The sequence below is a fragment of the Babylonia areolata genome, chromosome 21, assembly GCF_041734735.1.
Source record: "Babylonia areolata isolate BAREFJ2019XMU chromosome 21, ASM4173473v1, whole genome shotgun sequence".
In the NCBI taxonomy this organism is placed as follows: Eukaryota; Metazoa; Mollusca; class Gastropoda; order Neogastropoda; family Buccinidae; genus Babylonia; species Babylonia areolata.
Window position 1 is genome coordinate 10,449,930 of NC_134896.1, and position 19,111 is coordinate 10,469,040.

The 19,111-nt window shown below is 41.4% G+C and overlaps 1 protein-coding gene across 1 annotated transcript in view; it reads right to left on the minus strand.

The window, feature by feature from the left end:
- LOC143295810 (CCAAT/enhancer-binding protein zeta-like) overlaps window positions 1–19,111 on the minus strand; it is a 44,811-nt gene that overhangs the window by 7,650 nt on the left and 18,050 nt on the right. The window contains exons 11-23 of the mRNA XM_076607442.1: window positions 18,486–18,570; window positions 17,261–17,345; window positions 15,497–15,593; window positions 14,644–14,728; window positions 13,340–13,454; window positions 10,647–10,788; window positions 9,363–9,443; window positions 8,029–8,076; window positions 6,181–6,415; window positions 4,857–4,990; window positions 3,069–3,168; window positions 1,184–1,322; window positions 158–258 (exon numbers count right to left, since the gene is read on the minus strand). Of these exons, the coding sequence (XP_076463557.1) occupies window positions 158–258; window positions 1,184–1,322; window positions 3,069–3,168; window positions 4,857–4,990; window positions 6,181–6,415; window positions 8,029–8,076; window positions 9,363–9,443; window positions 10,647–10,788; window positions 13,340–13,454; window positions 14,644–14,728; window positions 15,497–15,593; window positions 17,261–17,345; window positions 18,486–18,570 (1,447 nt within the window). The remainder of the gene's footprint in view (window positions 1–157; window positions 259–1,183; window positions 1,323–3,068; window positions 3,169–4,856; window positions 4,991–6,180; window positions 6,416–8,028; window positions 8,077–9,362; window positions 9,444–10,646; window positions 10,789–13,339; window positions 13,455–14,643; window positions 14,729–15,496; window positions 15,594–17,260; window positions 17,346–18,485; window positions 18,571–19,111) is intronic.

Sequence of the window (19,111 nt, forward strand, 5' to 3'; positions counted from 1 at the left end):
GCGAAGTGAGTGCTGCACACGGGACCTCGGTTTATTGTCCCATCCGGATGACGAGACGCTCAATTTGATTCTCCAGTCAAACTTGGGAGAAGGGGCAAGGGCAGGATTCGAACCCAGGAGATAGATGGAGGGTGAAAATCCCAAACCGTCAACTCACCCAGGAAATCGTCAAACTCTGTGTCGCTGATGCTGCCAGCATCGCTGCCTTCCTCCTCCTCCTCTTTCTTCCTCTTCTCCTCCGCCCTCTGGCTGAAGTACCTGTCCCACACAACACGCATGACTGGTGGTCATTTCCTCACCAACATCACAAGTGCTGGGGTGCATAAACTATCACGGCAGATCAAAGTTTGCTTTGCACTAAAAAAAAAAAAAAAATCGTCTGCACTGATTCAACAAAATTCCATGCATTCTTCAGACCTTTTCCAAACCAGACTGAAGTTTTTCCACACCAAACACAAAGCCAAAGTGGATGATAGCAATACTAATATTAATAATAATGATTGTGATAATAATGATGGATACTTATATAGCATGTATCGCAACAAATGTGTTGACAAACACTGACAAAACAGACTGGTAGATATCCTGATACTGATGTTCAAATTTCATCAAATTTTGTATGATCATATGGTGCAGCTGTTGCATAATTTCAGTATATTTTTTCTCTGAACAATTCTGGCCCCCTAGATATCTATCTAGGAAAGGTAACAGCACATGAAAGGAAATTTACATCTAATCTGACACGTGTACCATGACTCACTGGTCCAGAGCCTGTCTGATTCCTGTCCTGTCCTGTCCAAATACTAACCTGCTCATGCAGAAAAACCGAAAGCAGCTGTGGCTTGTGACCTCCCTTGGTATATCACCCCCCCCCGCCCCCCCCGGCCCCATCCCCTCCACCCTCCCCTTCTATTCTTGCATCTGTGCATCCAAACAGGGGAGGTAACCTACTCCCGGGATGGTTATCGGCTGTAGCTACATTCGTTTTCTCCACATAGGCGGATAGTACTTTGCACAGGACAGGAATCGGACTCCCTGCCGGAATCTGCACTAGTAGGTCACTTCAAAGTATGTGTAGTGAAACGGCTATGTTTTTTCACGCTTGATTTTTTCCTCTGTTTTTCTTAGCTGATCAGTTACCTGTTGATGCATGATCTCTTTGTTACCCTGATCGTCATTTTACCTGTACAGGTAGCGTTCGTGCTCTGGTACCGCTTCCTCCCCACCCTGCAGGAACTCTGCCGAGTTGACCGCCACAGTGGTCTCCCCTGTCTGCTGTCTCTTCCCTGAGGCTGTCCCTACCGTCTCACTCCTCCCCTCCACTGTCGGCACATGCACAAGAATCAAGACTATTTCATCCTTTCACCCCTTCTGGAGGCATGGAGGATATCATATAACAGCAATAGTATTTTACACCAAAATTAAACATAAACAATTTAAAATAACATAACTATCAGAAACAGAACACAAACTGTATGAAACACAACATAAATGATGATAGTATTTTTCTGGTATTAAACCTCTGGATACGCTGCTCATCTTTGCAACATTGCTTAAGTTTAACCAAATTGTCTTGGCTGCATGAAATAAATTACACAGAAAACCTCTTCCAACAAGAAAAATTAAACAATCGTTGGCCAGTTTCAGTTTCAAGGTGTCAAAGTGCGAATACTGATCTATGCTACATCACATCTGCTTAAAAAAAAAAAAAAATTAAAAAGAAAAGAAGCACATAAACTCAACAGGATAACCAGGCCTTGAAAGCCCACCCTAGGTTTGTGTAAAGTACTAGCATAAATTGAAATAAAATAATCTCAAACAAACTAAACAAAACTGGTAAGTAGATACATCAAAATGTCATAAAATGAAAGACATGTATAGAGAGGGGAGAGAATGAATGTGCAGCATGGCCTTCACACTTGGTCAAAATCACATTCGTAAGTGCACATGTATATTGATGTGGGTTATAATATAGATGCTGTTGAAAATGTCCTATAGCAGATTATATGGGATATACTGTTTTAAAGAAACATTAAAAAAATAAAAGGCTGAAGTAGTATCGATTGTGTAGAGAAGCAAAACTGTATTCTTTATTCCCTGTTCTAGAGATATTCTCCTGGAAACCCTTTCAAACCTATCTTAGCTGCAATAATTAATGATGTGACTCACAAAATGTATATGCTAGTGTACATATTTGCATAATATGACACCTTACTTAATAAGCTGTTGAATGGCCTGCTGTTATATATCCGTTTATCAAAGTATATCTATTCCTATCCTCTGTGATTACTGTGTGGTTTACTTCCAGTTTACATCAAAGCATTTTATGTCCTTTACGTGTATAATCCTGAATGGCTGATTTCTGTGCATTGTTTTAGGTGATTCACACAACAAAGTAATTTCTCTCACTGGAGATATTAAAGTATTCTCTTTTTTGTATCCCTCCTGAAAAAAGCACAGGACAGTTTACAACTCTGTTTACGCATACCCAGATTCAAACACTTGACTGTTGGCCGCCGTTCTTTCTCTGTTTCTGGACCTTGCGATTGGAATGAACTTCCTTTTTCGCTTCGTCAAGTCTCCACACTCAGCTCTTTCAAGTCTGGCCTTAAAACCCACCTCTTCCCAAAATAGCCTCCCTTGCCTGCCCTTCCTTGTCTTTAGTTTCTACAGTTTTAGAGTTATGCATGCGTGTGAATGACTGGTGCGAAAGCGCTTTGATTTGTCTCTGCATGAGATCCAGCGCTATATAAATACCATTATTATTATTAGATAAGATAAGAAGATAAGAATAACTTTATTATCTCCAACTGGAGAAATTTGGTCAGGTGCATTATCACAACATAAACAAGTAAACAACATGGGGACCATAACTGTAAAAGCCAACAACAGCCCCTACAAATATTACGAAGATACAAATGTAAAAAATATCACATACATCATTTCATACATACATCCACACACTGCAGGTAATAACTAGTATTCTTAATGTAAAAACAGAAAGAATTAAGAAACATTATTTGAATATAATTATAAACATAGCCTACTATACTGCACTTTTCACTCACCTGCGTCTTTCTTCTTGGGGTTTTTGTAGACAAATCTGTCCAGGAAGCGGATGAGGGTGAAGTCCTGGAGAGGGTCGCTGGTGTACTGTATTGCCTCCCCCTGAAAACAGTCAGATTCAGACAGCATGAGACACAACCACCACTACCACTTGTCCGCACAGTTGGATGCATACACACACACTCAGAACTTAACACTCGTGCACATATCTGCATGCACATACACACTCTCACACACACAGTCATTTGGATGAGATGATAAACTGTGGTCCTGTGTGTTGCATGCAACTGACGCACGTGGAAGAATCCAAGACAAGGTTATCCCTGGCAGTATTTCTTAGTAGAATGCACTGTAGTGTGTATGAGTGTGTTGTGTGTGTGTGTGTGTGTGTGTGTGTGTGTGTGTGTGTGTGTGTGTGTGTGTGTGTGTGTGTGTGTGTGTGTGTGTGTGTGTGTGCGCGCGCGCGTGTATGTGTGTGTGTGTGTGTGTGTGTGTGTATGTGTGCGTGTATGTGTGTGTGTGTGTGTGTGTGTGTGTGTGCGTGCGTGCGCATGTATGTGTGTGTGTGTGTGTGCATGTGCGCTTACGTGCACACATGACTGAAACCTGACTGAATGACACAGATTATAACTGATGAGAACCTAAAGCCAGCTCTCACTTGGCTCTGTCCAGGTAGGCAGCCTGTTGTGCAAATGACTCCCTGTTTGTCTAGCACTTAGAACTTGGTGTCTGACTGAGGACAGGTACTATATAACTATTCCTATTAATCAAAGAATCAATATGTGTGCATACACACACACACTAACACATCTTCTATTCTTCTCTCTCATACAAACACAAGCCATGCTTTTTTTTATTTTTATAAACAGTTGCAATATAACCATTACACTGACATTTATTCTTCCTCACTGGAAAAAAAAAAAAAGAAAGGAAAAAAAAAAGGTTGGGCGTGTCGGAAGAGGGGATAATAAATATATCTAAGTTTACAAAATGGAAGGTGAAAAAAAAACAACAACTGGGAATCAAAAATATGTTCCAAATTGTTCCGAGAACAGAAAACAGAGTACAGATGCAAAAAAAAAAAGAAAAAAAAGGTGCGGCTAAAACAGAAACGGACAAAAGCAGAAGACGACTGGCACCAACAAGTGAACACGACACATGCAGTTCTGAACACAAGTTTCAGTTTCAGTTTCAAGGAGGTATTACAGCTTGCAGGCTGATCCAGGTACGCAACACCGCATCTGCTATGGAAAAACAACAACAAAGGAGCAGGTGCCGGACTTTCACATGAACCTAACGCATTGGCCAGGGCAATGAGAATCTACCCCAGGTTTGTATAGAACATTAACTCGTTCTACAGACGGGCGCAACAGCCGAGTGGTTAAAGCGTTGGACTGTCAATCTGAGGGTCCCGGGTTCGAATCACGGTGACGGCACCTGGTGGGTAAAGGGTGGAGATTTTTACGATCTCCCAGGTCAACAAATGTGCAGACCTGCTAGTGCCTGAACCCCCTTCATTTGTATATGCAAGCAAAAGATCAAATACGCACGTTAAAGATCCTGTAATCCATGTCAGCGATCTTTTCTCTGGACTCACAAGGTCTGATCAGCATGTTGAGGTTTATGCTAAGGTCAGGCATCTGCTACCTTAAAAATTTGGTTTAAAAAAATTTTTAACAGCAGATGTGATGCAGCCTGTATGGATCAGTCTGCATTCTCCGACACCTCCAAGAAACTGGCAATGAAACTGGACTCACAAAACCACCACCGTTGTAGTCAGTTATACGTACCTTGAGAATCTTCTGAGCAAACAGGCTGACGGACGGGTGGAAATGGCGTGTCAGGACCTGCAGCTCCCACAGACATTCGTTCTGTGCGTGGCTGTGCAGAGGGTTGCGTTGGTAACAATCGTAACCACGCTGCTCTGAAAGCCAAAAACCAAAACAGAACTGACATGAAAATGTGACGGAAACAATCACTTTTCAGGAAGTTATATCAGTGAGACGGCAAACAAAATGGGACAGTACGTCCCACTCCACACCTGCTTTTAAAAAATATATAAAAACGAGCAGATGCCTCATTAAGAAATAAACCTGGCGCAGTGTTAAGGGTCTTCAGAGCCTACCATATAATAAATGTATAATAACACCAGCCTAAAATGGAACAGGATAATGGGATAATGAATAAAAAGGACAATGTATAATAACACTATCCTAAAAAGTAAAATGGAACAGGAATTAGTGTAATGAATAAAAAGGACAATGTATAATAACACTAGCCTAAAAAGTAAAATGGAACAGGATAATGGTGTAATGAATAAAAAGGACAATGTATAATAACACTAGCCTAAAAAGTAAAATGGAACAGGAAATGGTGTAATGAATAAAAAGGACAATGTATAATAACACTAGCCTAAAAAGTAAAATGGAACAGGATAATGGTGTAATGAATATAAAGGACAAGTAAAAATAAACCAACTACATTTTTACAGTCATCTGACTTCCCTCTAGTCTTCACATTTACCACACTGTCTTTTTAATTCATATACACTGGTGCTTTACTTCTTCTCCTTTGAATATGGAAGGCCAGATGGGTCATGAATGTGGGCCCTGTTGCAGAAATTTCAGTCCTTACACATGTGAGGTGGACAAGACCTTCATCATGTGGCCCACATCTTTCCAACTGAGCCTTCCTCTCTGGCCGGGGGCCATTTAGGATTGAAGAAAACATCACATAAATGGCATAATGTATGCAGACATACACACACAAAGACATACTCAAACACACAAACATGCACACACACACACACTGTTATTTATATTTACATTGTTGTAGGTTAATACTTGTTGATATGCATATACATATTCTCCTTCCCATGACAACTCATTCAATACACACCACAACCTCTTTAGACTTTTTCTTTTCTTATGATATACTTTTCCTCTGATACATAACATGAACTTTTTTTTTTTTTTCACTAATAATCACATGCATTCCCTTTCCTTTATACACTACTTTACTCCTTTCCGTCTAAAAACACTTATAGTGAATAGACGTTAAACTGAAACACACACACACACACCCTCCCCCACACACAATTAACGGAACGCCAACCTGTCAGATTCTGCCGATGAAGCCAGGACCCCTTCGCTGACGTGCCTCCCTGGGGCTTGCTGCTGCTGTCTTCCGCTGTCTTCACCTCCTCCTCCTCCTCCATGCTCTGTGCCTCCTGGCTCTGTGCCTCCTCATGGCCTGCAGGGTTCGATTCCTCAAACTCAGGGGGCAGGGGCAGGTCCACAAACCTCTCCTCGTCGTCGTCCTCCAGAGCCAGGTCTGCTCCTACTGCACTCTGGTAAAAAGTGAAAGAGGATTAACGTTGAGGGTCCCCATAGCCTTTCATGGCCAATCAGGTCACTGAATTTCATGTCCACTGTGTCTAGGAAGGCTCGGCAGAGGAAGGCGGGGCCTGATCTTCTCCTTCCACCATTTTAACCTTCTCCAACCTTTACCCTTCCCCAGCCAAATTCAGGTGGCCATTCACATGAGGTTGGAGTGAGGAGAACTGGAGCAAAATGAAGGCTTTGTCAAGGACAAAACACCCTGTGAAGGGGGGCCTCAAACTTTGATCACTGGTGAACACTGAATCTGAAGTAAAACACTTCATTAAAAACCGATTCTGCTATGGCACCTCTCACTTCACTCTCACAGTGGGTGAAAAGAAGAAAACCTGAAGGTAAAAAATAAACCCTCAGCAAAATGAAACAGTAAACAAAAAGAAAAGAAAAAAGCTTAACTCTCTCCATACGAACAGCGAAAGAGACGACGTTAACAGCGTTTCACCCCAATTACCATCATCAAAATATTGCAAGCGGAACGCTCTTATACTGAAGACGTGAATGTTGACAAAGAATACCACAATTCTGACGACAGAAGCTAAAGGTTGGGTCATTCAGACACCCACTGGACATCCGAGGGGTCCGTGTAGAGGAGAAGAGAGGACTGGCCGTACTGAGTGAGTTAAAATCAAATGACACCTTTCCCTTTCTCTCCTTGCCAATCCACATCTTAAAAAAATTTTTTTAATTAAAAAAGGGAAAAAAACAACTGAAAATGAATAAAAAAAAATAAAATAAAATAATCCTCTTGGTGGAAACATACTTGGTACGTTCATGTTCCCATAACCCATCAGAACATGGACATGGAGTACAGGATATTTATGTGTTTTTAATACTTAAGCAAGTGTACAAACATGATGGGGATTAGGACACTTGCCTGTCTGAACATATGTTGAACTGAGAGACAGGAAAAACCTCCACCCTGATTCCAACATTACAGCAATCAATTATTTATTCATCATTGTTTCTCAAACCACACACCTGACCTCGTACAACCATATCAGGGCTGAAAATTCCGTCAATACTGATAAGCTACAACCTGATAAATGTAGAAAACAAAAACAAAAAACACACATGGAAATGAAAAATTAGTACAGTCATATTCATGCAGTGAAAACCTAAGACATGCCTCTGACGATTAATTTTTCACCAGAGGATAAAAAAAAAAGTAACTTGAACACACACATATCACACAAAAGACACACAATTATAAGAGCAAGCATAGAAATAAAAAAATTACGAACGGTTACCTCACACGTAAAAAGAATACAACATAGTAATAATGCCTTATCACCAAGTTCAGAAAATAGACAACAATTCAAAAGGCTTTCAAGAAAAAGAAAAGATGAACGGACCAGTAAGGCAGAAAATAAAAGAAGAGATAACAGAAAGAAAACGAAAAACCTAAAAACGAAGAGAGCGACAGAAAATAGAAAGCACAGAATTTCCAGAAGGTAGGCATGCTATCTTCACTGAAAGGCCCTCGCCATCCCTACAGAGGATACAGCAAACATAACATATTGGATTTTTGTTTTTTTGTTTATTTGTGTATTTCTGAGGCACTTACCTTGCCAACTTGCTTGATCCTCAGGAGGTGTGGCTTCTCTTTCAGAAGCTGGAAAAAAAAACAAAAAAAACCCAACTCGAACATCACAACAATCCAATTATGTACCCCATTACTAAGTGCAGCTGCACTGCAGTTTCTAAGGACCAGCCTTACAACAGCTGAGTGTACTGCCAAAGCCATACTTCATACACTTCTTCTGCGTTCACTCATATGCACATGAGTGGGCTTTTACGTGTATGACCGTTTTTACCCCGCCATGTAGGCAGCCATACTCCGTTTTCGGGGGTGTGCATGCTGGGTATGTTCTTGTTTCCATAACCCACCGAACGCTGACATGGATTACAGGATCTTTAATGTGCGTATTTGATCTTCTGCTTGCATATACACACGAAGGGGGTTCAGGCACTAGCAGGTCTGCACATATGTTGACCTGGGAGATCGTAAAAATCTCCACCCTTTACCCACCAGGCGCCGTCACCGTGATTCGAACCCGGGACCCTCAGATTGACAGTCCAATGCTTTAACCATCGGCTATTGCACCCGTCACACAATGTCATCAAAAACACGCTCAGTCCCCTTGAAAACACCAGTGAGCAACGCAGAGGCTAAAGCTGACAAGCTGAAACCACCGAGTGAAAATATGAGAGCCAACCATATAAAAACGTATAAAAATATTAGCCTAAAATGAAACAGGATAATGGGATAATTAATAAAAAGGACAAAAACAACAACTTTTTTTCATTTCAACGAAAACGAAACTGAGCAAGTCCACTGCAATCTGTCCAAGGGAATCAATGGGTGTAATGGATATACACTTTCTCTGGGTACAAAGTGTACATATAAAAAGGCTGCGTGTGTGAGGCCTTAGAGAATGCTCTCATGCACAAGTCAACAGAATCTTCTGCAGAACAAAGGCAGATGATAATTCACACACACACACACACACACACACACACTCGCACATTCTCACAAAGTACACACACTCACATACACAAACACACACACAAAGAAGAAAAGGTGCAAAAAAGAGGTGTGTTTTTTCGCTTTTGTTTTTTTCTGTGGTAAATCAGTACTTTGCTTTCTGAAATGATCACTCCCAGTTCATACCAGTGCCCTCCCGCACCCCCCACCCCACCCCCCCCACCCCACCCCTCAGCTGCCCTCGAAAGGGATTCACGAGACATTGAAAATAATGAAGGAAACACGCGCTCAAAGTCAAAATATAACACCCATGGCCCCCCTACCCCTCACCTGCCCTCAAAAGGGATTCCTGAGACACTGAAAATAATGAAGGAAACAGACACTCAAAGTCAAAACATAAAACCCATGGTTACCTCTGAGATGATGATGAGGGCTCCACACAGGAAGTTGGGCCCAAGGAGGGAGCCTGCTTGCAACAGCCGTTTCAAAAACGCCTTGGGGGAAAAAAAAAGAAGAAATACAAGAATTAGTACCAGTATCAGTAGCTCAAGGAGGCGTCACTGCGTTCGGACAAATCCATATACGCTACACCACATCTGCCAAGCAAATGCCTGACCAGCAGCGTAACCCAACGCGCTTAGTCAGGCCTTGAGGAAAAAAAACCAAAAAACAAAAAAAACAAAAAACCAACAACAATAATATAAATAAACAAAGAAAAAAATAATAAAACAAAATAATAATTTTTTAAAAAAAAACGCAAAAAAACAAACAATCTATGAACATAAATAAAAAGACAATAATGATTATAAGAAAGATTAGAAGAAATACAAATGATTTTGAAATGGGAGGAAGGAAAGGTTGGGGGGTGGGGGGCAGGGAGGAGGTGCGAAAGAAATTAATCTCCCTGTCTCTTACAATTAATTATCGCTTTTTTGTTTGTTTGCTTTTTAAAGAAGACTGTTATTATTCATTTATGATTTTAACAACTGTGAAGATATTGTATGATGTCCAATGCCTATCGCTGTTGTGTATCTGTACTACGTATGGTTTGTTTCTGATAACAACATTGCACTCACTGCCAACAAAAGTTTTCATTGCTGACATATACCACCACACAGGCATTACACAACATTTACGACATAATGAAACAAACATAATTCAATGTCGACAAAAGTCATTTCCTAGCTGACACATACCACCACACAGACACAGCCTTGTGGAGTGATGGCCTAGAGGTAACGCGTCCGCCTAGGAAGCGAGAGAATCTGAACGCGCTGGTTCGAATCACGGCTCAGCCGCCGATATTTTCTCCCCCTCTTCTAGACCTTGAGTGGTGGTCTGGACGCTAGTCATTCGGATGAGACGATAAACCGAGGTCCCGTATGCAGCATGCACTTAGCGCACGTAAAAGAACCCATGGCAACAAAAGGGTTGTCCCTGGCAAAATTCTGTAGAAAAATCCACTTCGATCGGAAAAACAAATAAAACTGCACGCAGGACAAAATAAAAAAAAAAGGGTGGCGCTGTAATATAGCGACGCGCTCTCCCTGGGGAGAGCAGCCCGAATTTCACACAGAGAAATCTGTTGTGATAAAAAGAAATACAAATACAAATACAAAACACTATGCACCACTTATAATGGAATTAAACAAACACGATTCAATACAAATAAAAGTAATTTCACAGTTGACACACACCACCACTCGTTTCTCCACCACGTCAGCCTTGATGCTCCTGTAGAGGAGGTTGAGGAACTGAGGCTGTTTGGCCGACGACCTCAACCCAGGATCCAACAGCTTCCGGTAGAGCGCCATGAAGAAACGGTCACTGTCACTGTTACTGTCAACACACAACTCAATGTTACTGTCAACACACAACTCACAGCATTTAGTCCATGAAGAAACGGTCACTGTCACTGTTACTGTCAACACACAACTCAATGTTACTGTCAACACACAACTCACAGCATTTAGTCCATGAAGAAACGATCACTGTCACTGTTACTGTCAACACACAACTCATTGCTACTGTCAACACACAACTCATTGCTACTGTCAACACACAACTCATTGCTAGTGTTGAACACACAACTCACTGTTACTGTCAACACACAACTCAAAGTTACTGTCAACACACAACTCAATGTTACTGTCAACACACAACTCACAGCATTTAGTCCATGAAGAAACGGTCATTCTCACTGCTACTGTCAACACACAACTCACTGTTACTGTCAACACACAACTCAATGTTATTGTCTACACACAACTCACAGCATTTAGTCCATGAAGAAATGGTCGTTCTCACTGTTACTGTCAACACAAAACTCACTGCTACTGTCAACACACAACTCAATGTTACTGTCAACACACAACTCACAGCATTTAGTCCATGAAGAAACGGTCACTGTCACTGCTACTGTCAACACACAACTCAATGTTACTGTCAACACACAACTCACAGCATTTAGTCCATGAAGAAACAGTCACTGTCACTGTTACTGTCAACACACAACTCATTGTTACTGTCAACACACAACTCACTGTTACTGTCAACACACAACTCATTGCTACTGTCAACACACAACTCACTGTTACTGTCAACACACAACTCAATGTTACTGTCAACACACAACTCAGAGCATTTAGTCCATGAAGAAACGGTCATTCTCACTGCTACTGTCAACACACAACTCAATGTTACTGTCAACACACAACTCACTGCTACAGTCAACACACAACTCACAGCATTTAGTCCATGAAGAAACGGTCATTCTCACTGCTACTGTCAACACACAACTCAATGTTACTGTCAACACACAACTCAATGTTATTGTCTACACACAACTCACAGCATTTAGTCCATGAAGAAACGGTCATTCTCACTGTTACTGTCAACACACAACTCACTGCTACTGTCAACACACAACTCAATGTTACTGTCAACACACAACTCACAGCATTTAGTCCATGAAGAAACGGTCACTGTCACTGCTACTGTCAACACACAACTCAATGTTACTGTCAACACACAACTCACAGCATTTAGTCCATGAAGAAACAGTCACTGTCACTGTTACTGTCAACACACAACTCATTGTTACTGTCAACACACAACTCACTGTTACTGTCAACACACAACTCACTGCTACTGTCAACACACAACTCACTGTTACTGTCAACACACAACTCAATGTTACTGTCAACACACAACTCACAGCATTTAGTCCATGAAGAAACGGTCATTCTCACTGCTACTGTCAACACACAACTCAATGTTACTGTCAACACACAACTCACTGCTACAGTCAACACACAACTCACAGCATTTAGTCCATGAAGAAACGATCATTCTCACTGTTACTGTCTACATACAAATCATTGTTACGGTCAACACACAACTCACAGCATAAAGTCTATGAAGAAACAGTCGCTCTCACTGTTACTGTCAACACACAACTCACAGCATTTAGTCCATGAAGAAAAGGTCATTCTCACTGTTACTGTCAACACACAACTCACAGCATTTAGTCCATGAAGAAACGGTCATTCCCACTGTTACTGTCAACACACAACTCACAGCATTTAGTCCTGTTGGTGTGTGTGTCTTGTAGATCATTAGTAGATGTCATAACATTCCACATTAATGGTGTATTTGTCATGACTGTGACATGGACATGATTGGAGATAAATTTGATTCTATTATAAATTACCCCAAAATCTGCAGGTTTTCAAAACCAGTACATTCCAAAGAAATATCTGAATCCAAATAATTTTTTTTATGCAATTAAACAAAGCAGGGAGGAAAAGCATATCTGAAAGAGGAGAAATAAAAAATGGCAAATATTGCAAGATGACATGGCCATTTATTTATCTGTTTTTATCACCAATTCCACATGTTTTAACTGCTATTTATGTTTTGATTTTGGTGTGTAATACCAACGATGTGACTTCCTCCATGCCCCAATACGGTTCAGAGGACTGAATATTCTTGTTTCTTGATTACTTTGATTTGATTAGATACAGATACTTATACAGTGCCTATCCTCGTTCGGAGGCCAAGCTTTAAGCACTTTACAAACTCAGGGTCATCTGCACAACAGGCTTCCTATCTGGGTACAGCCAACTGACGGCTGCCGTTGGGTGCTCATTATTCATTTCCTGTGTCATTCAATCAGATTTCAGGCACGCATACTGTGACATATTTGGTGCGAAACTGAAGTACGTGAAAGTACACAACCACCACTGAACAAGGAACGATAACTCAGCTTGTCAACAGACATTCATGGCTCAGGTCAGTATCTTTACATGGTGTCAGAAGTGGGATACGAACCCACGCCCACATTCAGACACTCAGACAGACATGTAACATCTTATTCTTGATTCCTTACCTGGGGTCCACGACGTGAAGCAGCAGCATCAGAGCCTGGATGCCCGTGTTGAAGTTGACGATGTGCACAATCTTGTACAGCGTCCCCATCTGCTCCGCCAGGAAGTCCTGCTTCACTGAAAACACCACACAACACCCACACGATGAGTCTCTCCGTTCATACAGGTTTCTCCACACAGCGGCATTCTAGACAAAGGTTTCGAATTATAAAAAAAAAGTTTCTGACAGCAATGGGTGCCCCCTGATATTATATTATTCTTGTTTGCCACAACAGATTTCTCTGTATGAAATTTGGGCTGCTCTCCCATGGGAGAGCGCGTCACTACACTGAGAGTGCCACCCTTTTTTTTTTTTTTTATTTCTGCCTGCAATTTTTATTTGTTTTCCTATCAATGTGGACTTTTGAACAGAATTTTGCCAGGGACAACCTTTTTATTGCTGTGGGTTCTTTAGTATGCACTATGTGCATGCTGCACATGGGACCTCAGTTTATCGTCTCATCCGAATGACTAGCGTCCAGACCACAAGAGTGACCACTCAAGGTCTAGTGGAGGGGGAGAAAATGCTGGTGACTATGGGAATCGAACCAGTGTGCTCAGATTTTCTTGCTTCTTAGGTGGACACCTTACCTCCAAGCGAACACACCATTTATTTATCACTGTCTCACTTCTGAGCCAGGCAGTCTGAACCAGAAGGTCCCCCGCTCTCTGTGTTGTACTGATTTGCTTTTTGTCACAAAAGATTTCTCTGTGTAAAATAATTATTGGTCTCCCTGTGGGAGACCATGTCTGCAAGTGTATGTGTTTTACTATCAAAGTGTATTTTTCCAACCCTTTTCTTGCTATGGGTTCTTTTACATGCGCTTAGTGCATGCTGCACTTACAGCCTCATCCGCAATACTAGCACCCAGACCACCATAGAAGGTCTAATGGTGGAGGGGGATTAGAAGAGGGAGACTAGTGGAGTGTTGGCCAGTGGTGATGTGTTGGATGTGTTGCCTAAGAAGCAAAATTCTGCAGGAACATCCACTTCCATATGAAAACAAATAATATTGCAGGCAAAAAAATACACAAAAAGAAAAGGGTGGCGCTCTCAGTGTAAGGATGCGCTCTCCCTGGGGAGAGCAGCCTGAATTTCACACAGAGAAATCTGTTGTGACAAAATGAGTAATACAATACAATACAATACAAATCCCAGTCCGTATGTGGGACTCGACCCAGTGGGCAGTCGCTTCCTGGTTGGGTGCATAACCACTGGGCCACCGCTGCACACACAAGGAGGTGGTGGTGAAGCTGTGGTGCTCACCTTTAGCGTAGGGGTAGGCCCGGTTCACCCCTGTCAGCAGTGCTGCCATCATCTTGCTGTCCGCCTCCCCTTTCTTCACGTACACCTGAAACACACACACACACACATCTGTTGGTTGACTTTATGGCAGTGTGCGCATTGTGTGTGTGTAGTTTATGTTGTGTGTGTGTGTGTTGTGTGTTGTGTGTTGTTTATGTGACAATGTGTGTCTGACATTGCAAGTGTGCGTGCATGTGTGTGTGTGCATGTGTGTATATGCATGCATGTGTGTATGTGTGTGACAATGTGCGTGCATGTGTGTATGTGTGTGTCTGTGTGTGTATGTGTGTGACAATGTGTGTGTGTGTGTGTGTGTGACAATGTGTGTGTGTGTGTGTGTGTGTGTGTGTGTGTGTGTGTGTTGTGTGTATGTGTATGCCTTTACCATGGGACACAACAATATGCTGAAACATGGCCTCAAAACCCTGGTCACTGTTGAACACTGGATAAGAAGTCCAACACCTAATGGATTCTGCCACTGTGCCCCTCCCCCATCACCTTCCCTACTGGCCAGGCACAGATGAAAATAACACACTGCGTGAATAGGAAACACACACACACACACACACACACACACACACAACACACATACACACACAGCCCTGGGGGTACCATCATCACAAAAACACACACATCATACACATACACACACACACATACACACATGCAGAGTCAGAGACACACCCACAAACACCAGGACACACACACACACACACACACACACACACACACACACACACAAATGACAGAAAACTCACAACACACAAGCCCCAAACTCATTATCACCCGTGCAATCCCAAGCAATGGCACTGACCTTGAAGAAAGCAAAGTAGATGGAGATGAGCTGGGAAGCAAGAGCATGGTCTGTCTTGTGAAGCTTGATCTGGTTCAGGTAGCACATGGCGTAGTACCTCAACACAACACACAATGCACTGAATGACACATACACGTAGCACATGGCGTAGTACCTCAACACAACACACAATGCACTGAATGACACATACACATAGCACATGGCATAGTACCTCAACACAACACACAATGCACTGAATGACACATACACATAGCACATGGCGTAGTACCTCAACACAACAACACAACACACAATGCACTGAATGACACATACACGCAGCACATGGCGTAGTACCTCAACACAACACAACACACAATGCACTGAATGACACATACACATAGCACATGGCGTAGTACCTCAACACAACACAACACACAATGCACTGAATGACACATACACGTAGCACATGGCGTAGTACCTCAACACAACACACAATGCACTGAATGACACATACACACAGCACATGGCGTAGTACCTCAACACAACACAACACACAATGCACTGAATGACACATACACGTAGCACATGGCGTAGTACCTCAACACAACACACAATGCACTGAATGACACATACATGTAGCACATGGCATAGTACCTCAACACAACACACAATGCACTGAATGACATATTCACGTCGCACATGGCTCAGTACCTCAATACGACACACAATGCACTGAATGACATATTCACCTGAACAAATAACTGTGCATCAAACAACCACCAAAACAAGGGAATGAATGAATGAATGAACTTGATTTGTATGAAGCTTGTAAAAATTTCTACACTTAGGTCGTGTGTTCACAGTGCCACCCACTCACAAACACACAGAGACAAAAACAAATAAGAAACAATCTGCACAGCAGATAATACACAAGTGCACACGCACCTGCCCCCCCCCCCCACCCCCCCACAACACATACACCATGCACACACGCGCACACACACACTCACTTTACTTCAATTTCACATCTGATTCCATGTGCAACATGAACAGCTTGAAATGTACGTAAGAAAAATCAATGTTTCAGCCAAAAATTTACAGTTATTCAGTGGATTATAAACAACAGTTGTGATCTTTCATTGTAAAAAAAAAAAAAAAAAAAAAAAAAAAAGAAAAGAAAAAAGGAAGTGCAAGCGTACACTGGCTGCAAACAACTGCCATTTGCTGAAAATTCAGCATCATTTCACAAAGCCCCAAAGAAGAAAAGTGTGCGAGTTTCCAACTGCTCCCTAACTTCATGTAAACCCTGTATGATGGAGCTGAGGATGTACCGAGGATGTATACTTTCCACACTGCTCTACGGCTCAGACTGACAGTGATCCTACAAAGCTGCTCACCTTCCACAACATAAAAACTCTGAAGAATCCTGCAAATCTTTTGGCCCAACACAACCTCCAATCAACGACTACTCACCCAGTGCAATCAAAAGAACATGGAGACCACCATCACGAGAGCCAGAGGGCAGTGAAAATGGATTGGACAGAGAGCTCAAAGGTAACATCACCCGCACAGCCCCTCACTGGACACCAGAAGATAGGTGCAAGACAGGAAGGCCAAAAAAAAAACATACTGGCACAGAACAATTCAAGGAGAACTGAAGACCCTGACGCACACCCGGGGTACCACTCTGAAACTGGTCCCAAACAGACAAGAGTGGTGACGGGTATTCGCTGCTGCCCTGCATTCCAGATGGGCAGTACCACACCATGTACGATGGCAACTCACTGTGCTCGCTCCGTGACGTTTGGCCGGTACACCAGTCGTTCCACTTCTCCCACAATGACCGACTTCATGTTGGGGTGTTCCTCCACTGGTGCACAATGAATGAATAAATGAATTAACGTAATGTAAATGAACATGAATTGTAAAATTGTTGAGGAATTATGGAAGCATATGCACATGCCATACGCTCTAAATTGTTCAGAAATTATGCATACTTATGCACTTAATATACGCTGCAAACTGTGCAGGAATTATGTATGCACATAACATAGTAAACTGCTCATGAACTATGTATATGTATTCACATAACATAGTTATATTGTAAACTGTTAAGGAATTATGTAAACATATACACTGTAAAATGTTTAGGAATTATGTAAAAATATACACATAACAAGCAATGTGAATTGTGCAGGAATTATGTAAACATATGCACTTACAAAAAAAAATGAAAATTACAATCCTTGTAGCCAGGAGTCTTTGTGAAAAAAAAAAAGTAACAAAATGTATTCTTCGGAAGCAATGTAAAATGTAAGCAGTTAACTGAAGAACAACCAGAGGCATGACTCAGGCAGTCTAACAACATGAACTTAGTGATTTTTTTTCACAAAACATCATAAGCCATTAAGGTAGTTGCAAACATTACTTCATTTATGAAAATAAAAATCAAATAAAACAAATCTAACAATTAAAAAAAAAAAAAAGAAAAGAGATACACACTTATCTACATTTCATTTGGAAATACGATGATTTGTTTTAAAAGATACAAGTAAAGTAAAAGAAACACATGCACATGCATGCACATACAAACACACACACACATTCTTTTGAACTTTTGAATGTGTTATTAACAATTCCAATATGTTATTTGTTATTGCAGAAGGTTTGCTGCATAGTCCTATAGGACATTTGTTATAGAAGTTATATTTGTTTGATGTTGGCGTTTATAACGTTTCCATTTTTCCTGGCATTGTCTCTCCCTATTCACCCTCCACACATACACACACTTTTACCCCTGCCCCTCTCACAGACCCTACCCCCACAGTTTTTTTATTTATTTAATTTTTTTTTTTTTTTTTTTTTTTATTATTATTTTTTTTTTTTTTTTTTTTTTTTTCCCGTCTAATATCACTTCAAGTGGAAAGACGTTAAACTGAAGACAACAACAACACACACACACACCCCTTTTTAACTCCATACCAATTCAAACAGGTGATGCACCACTCACCCAATTTGATCAGCAGATATGATGCCTTGGAAGCTATTTTGTGGTTGGGGTCACCAAGTTTGTTTATCAACATCGGCAGCAAAACCTGATAAATAAATTAAAAAAAATACAATAAAGTACAACACAATATAACAACACAATGCATCACAATACAGTACAATACACTTGTAACCACATGGCAATACCAAAGCAAAATTCTTCAGAAAACAGTGTGCAATGAATTAAAAATTGTCTGGAAGCACACAGCAAAAGCTTTCAAAAATTTACCCAAAACTGGGTTGTTGCTTTTTTTTTCCCCTCTAAAATTTGAAGATACACTGCTGGCTGCCACATCACAAACAGGAGCAGCACACTATGAGGGTGAGGTGTGAACAAAAAAAAAAGTTAAAGATCCCGTATCTTTTTTTACAACCATCAGGACAGTATGTCTAGGGCTCAGCACAGAGAGAAAAGGCCGCAGAAAGGTCCCGTATCTTTTTTACAACCATCAGGACAGTTTGTCTAGGGCTCAGCACAGAAAGAAAAGGTCCCGTATCTTTTTTACAACCATCAGGACAGTATGTCTAGGGCTCAGCACAGAAAGAAAAGGCCGCAGAAAGGTCCCGTATCTTTTTTACAACCATCAG